Source organism: Saccostrea echinata, unplaced genomic scaffold (genome assembly GCF_033153115.1).
Source record: "Saccostrea echinata isolate AGI-Se365-2 ecotype Australia unplaced genomic scaffold, CSIRO_AGI_Sech_v1 ptg000005l, whole genome shotgun sequence".
Lineage (NCBI taxonomy): Eukaryota > Metazoa > Mollusca > Bivalvia > Ostreida > Ostreidae > Saccostrea > Saccostrea echinata.
Window position 1 is genome coordinate 1,868,185 of NW_026889754.1, and position 4,837 is coordinate 1,873,021.

At 43.9% G+C, this 4,837-nt stretch overlaps 1 protein-coding gene across 1 annotated transcript; it reads left to right on the top strand.

Moving 5' to 3' along the window:
• Positions 1-370: 370 nt before the first annotated feature.
• Positions 371-1,684, top strand: LOC133179927 (uncharacterized protein F54H12.2-like). Its single transcript, XM_061314604.1, has one exon. It carries the CDS (start codon positions 371-373, stop codon positions 1,682-1,684), a length of 1,314 nt encoding a protein of 437 aa, XP_061170588.1.
• The last annotated feature ends 3,153 nt before the right edge of the window (positions 1,685-4,837 follow it).

Below are 4,837 nucleotides of genomic sequence, written 5' to 3' on the forward strand. Positions count from 1 at the left end.
CGATTAGAAAGAAAGGCCAGAGAGGGGGCGATATATTAAATCGAAGAAGAGCCTACATGATTCCCGTGAAACATGTCGCTGCCCCTAGATCGGAAATCCCTCAAGTCACTCCCGTCGCAGCCGAGCGAGAAAGAGCCCTGTCGGATCGGAAAGAAACCATGCGTAACGACGAACCACACATGCCCTTACAAAAGTCTATAAAAAAGAAACCCCGGAAAAAAGGTATCAGTCGTTCCTCGACTTTCAAAGGGAAAAGACGTGTCCCGACGAAGAGACAGAAGGCTCCACAGAAAAAGAATCTTAAGAAAAAGCAAAAAGGAAAAGGCAAGCTTAACTCTCATCCCGACGGAAAACCCATTTTTTAGCATTGATGTCTTTCCTGAGCGACGTCAATACGAGTACGGCAGAACCATGCGAACTCTCTCTTTTCACCGATCCTCCCAATCAAGTGGCTCTTCAAAAGATATACTTTACGGAAACTCGTCCCATTTCGTCCTTCGACGCCGACGACGCTCTGCTCGAATTTGCCATCCCCAGAAGCGGAAACGAGTATCTCGATCTGAGAAGAAGTCGACTATACTTAAAAGCCAAGATCATCAAATCCGACGGCACGACCCTGGCCGGTTCAGAAAAGACCGGGATCATCAACCTACCTCTGCAGTCCCTGTTCTCGCAAATCGACGTCTACATGAATGGCAAATGCGTCACTCAGAACGCCAACAACTATCCTTGGAAAGCTTACCTAAAAGTCCTCCTGTCCAACGGTCCGGCGGCCAGCAAATCACAGTTGCAGACGCAGCTGTATTATCCCGATCAAGAAGGTGTAGAAGACGCCAATGCTGCCGGAGGAAGAAACCAAGGACTTCGGTCTCGCTACGTGTTTACGCAATTGTCCCGCACCTTCGATTTAGAAGGACCTCTGTACTTGGACTGTTTTTACTTGGACAAGTACCTCATCAACGGCGTAGACTTACAGCTGAGACTATTTCGTTCCCGCAACGAATTCGTGGTGATGAGTGCCGAAAGCAGTCCCAGTTACAAGGTCACTATTTTAGACGCCGTCTTTAAGGCGTGTAAGATTCGAGTAGATAGCGCCGTCTTACTGAACCATGCCGAGACCATCACCAAGACAGCCGCCCGATATAACTACGTGAAAACGGACGTTAAGATGACCACCATCCCGGACAAGACGAGCGAATTTTACTGGGACGACGTATGGAACGGAAAACAACCGTCTAAAATGTTTGTCACCTTTGTCAAACAGTCGGCCGTCAACGGAAGTTACACAGCCAATCCCTTCAATTTTGAGCACTTCAAACTCTCCGAAATCGTGGTGACCGTCAACGGAGAACCCGTCCCCGTACGACCCATGAGACTAGACTTTGGTGACGATAAGAATTACGTCACTGCACTCTGTAACCTCTACCAATCGAGCGAAAAGTGGTACAAAGACGACGGATTGATTATCGATCGTGACCAGTTTTCCAATGGATATGCCATCTACGCTTTCGACCTCGTCCCTAACGACTTGGGAGAAGGGTATATAAACCTCGTTCATCAGGAAAACGTAGGAGTGTATGCTCGATTCGCCGACGCGACCACGGAAACCGTCTGCGCCTTGGCTTACTGCGAATGTCCCGGACTTTTGATGATCGACCACACCCGCGAAGTTCGACAAATCTGAGAACATGGACGCCACTCAAGTGTTGAAAATCGTCTCGTCTCTAAGCAAATTAAGACCTCATTTTCGAGGAATCTATGCTTCCGACACACTTCCCGAACGCGTGCGTCGATTTCCTTCGGCCTACGTGTGCAACGCGGATCCCATCGAAAAAAAGGGATCACATTGGGTTGCCTACTGGTTTGTCAGTGTCGACCAATGCGAATTTTACGACAGTTTCGGAGAATTGTCTGAAGACTACGACGAGCCTCAGAGACTTTGTCGATCGCAATTCGCTTCTGTGTCTCTACAACAACGTTCAAGTTCAACCTAATTCTACCACCACCTGTGGACTTCACGTGCTGTATTATCTGTATTGTCTTGCCCGAGGGATCACCATGTCAGACGTCGTCCGCAACACCTCCGAGTCCCGGATCCACCATGTCCTTATGAACCGTGGCTAAAGTTGTTTTTCTTGACCGGTTACCTAACGCTTCCGGAGACTATACGTCTCCGGAAACCGTTTCCGGAGACCGAACGTTTCCGGAGACTGCAAGTTCCCGGAGACCTTAGGTTCCCGGAGTCTCCGCGGCGGCGGCGGCGGCGAAGCAGACTCTTATTTCCGTTTTCAGATATATTTTCTTCAATTATGTCTTCCCATGTGTGTATGCTTTTTTTTTTAAGTATCATTTCTCTTTACCATATATATTTATGTATAAATATATATATATACAGTAAAACTTGTCTAATCCGGCGACCAGTGGTTCCAAAATTTTTGGCCGGATTAGACAACATCCGGATTGGAGAAAATTGAACCATTATAGCAAGTTAAAAACTACATAGATATAAACAGAGAGTGGTAAATAAATACTTGATCAAATGTGTCATTTTTTACGTTTCACTTGAAAAAAAAATCGTCTATTTCCGTTTGTTTTAAACTCTGTTTGTTCTTCAGAATTTTCATTTCTGTTTAAGTTTTTTATTCAGTAACGAAATATAATATCTCTTGGTCATTTATTAAATTTGAAAATCGTTAAATGTTTTAAACACACTCCAAAACCGCATCGTACCTGTAAATATTATTTTGTTAATGACAGATTCCTAATTAATTAATTCCTAATTAATTTCTTTCTTTTAAAATTAATATGATTGAATATTTAGATACTTCAAATGTTATAATGAATATTGAACCAAAATCTTCTGTCGTTATGGTCGTTGTAAACTAGCGACACAAAGGGAAGTAATTCTAATTGCACGTCGTGCACACAAAACGAAAGTAGAAAGGAGGTCATGAACAAGTCTCCAAGTTTTTCTACAGACATGCTACACGCAGCCATCACTATTACTCGTTCTCTTGCGAGTTAATTTCTTCGCCTTACTCGAGCCATTAATGTTTTTTTAATCACGTTTGTTAAAATCTAAACTGTCGATACCGATAGATCATTAACGGGACAATAATTACCCCACGCGAGACTTCTCTAATGACCAGCGGGCACAGGTAAAAATAAGTGGCCGGATTAGAGGAGATAATTTGTACTCATTATGAGCAGTTAGTTCTTTAAATAGCAGCCGGTTTACAGAATAGGCAAGATCCGGATTGAACAACATTTATTAAACATAAATTATAAAGAAAATTCAGGGGACTAAAATATTACGCCGGACTGAACAACATGCCGGAATGCACAACATCCGGATTCAACAAGTTTTACTGTATATTTATAAACCCATGTATGCATGTAACTTGTTTTGTAGTTATTTGTATTGTACACTTGTAGAAATGTTTTTGATGTGTAAACATTTGAGATGTAGTTTTGTGTGCTTTAATGTTCATGATGATGTATGATGACTTTTTCTTCAATAGAAAAAAATGACGTATTTCATCGTTTTCTCTTAAATACGCTCTTCGTCTCTCAGACGAGTCAGTCGAAGGCTTGTTCTCGAACGAGTACGATGCAATTCAAAACCCCTACGTCTTTTGCCGTCGTCGGCGGTACCATGCCGGGTAAGACGCATTTCGTCTGGAACCTGTTGAAACACGGTCGGGAGCTGTTCGACGTGCCCCCCGGAAAGATCGTGTACTGTTACTTGGAGGATCAACCCGTCGTGGATGAAATGCAATCGAGTCTACCAGACTTTTCCACGTACCGAGGTTTGCCGAGTCGAGAGGAACTCAGAGAATGGTCTGCAGATTCCCCTCACACGGTCGTCATCCTGGACGACATGATTCACTTGGTGACCAAGAGTGGCGATGCTTTACATTTGAAGACACTTGGGATAGTCTAAATGGAGCCAAAGATTTCAGTAGTTTAGACCTTATACAAGGATACAATCAAGTAGAAATGAGAGAAAAAGATATTCCTAAGACCGCATTTCGTGTTGGTATTGGTACTCCTCGACCTCAAGGGGTCGGACGTGCCGGTTTGCTATCTGATTATGCCAGGTTACGGTTAATTCCCGCAGGTACGGAGGGGGCAGGGGCACGTCGTGTTAGATCTAGGGGTACTCATACTAGGTGCGCAGTACATGGGTGTGGTGCGAAGTTTGCAGGGGCGACACCTATGTTAACTCATATTTGGGAATCTCACACTAGGGGTGTTTATGATCCAGGGGTATTTCTAGAGTTTCTGTTAGAGTTAGCGAAGTTATTGAGGGTGGCTCCTGAGGGTGCTGATAAAGAGACTATGCTAGAGAAGCTCCGCCTGTGGGTTAAAAGGCGGATGGGGAAAGTCGAATGGGGATTTTCGGTTAGTGTGCGTGATATCAAGACTAGGTTCTCTGCCCATTAGGGAATAGTATCTGTGTATCTGGTGTACCTTTTGTGTACTTTTGGCCGCACCGTAGACGTCGCATTAGATGTAGCAGAGCCTATCCATGGATGATGTCTTGGACCACGTGGTGGACGACAGGAGTCTTGGAGCAGTGTAGGACCACGTGGTGGACCGAAATGACTCGGGGATGATTCTGATGAGTGATTGTGTCAGGAACTGTGTTAATTTTATTATGGACATTAATGTTTAATTGATATTGCTATGTGTTTGTATGTATGTATGTGTGATAGGCCCTGCTAAGAGTTAATTTATTTGATTATTTGTACATTATACATTGTCCCATTATATACACATGTATATATATATACGAGCTGGGACGCCCTTTGTTCAAAATGGGGAGGAATGTAGT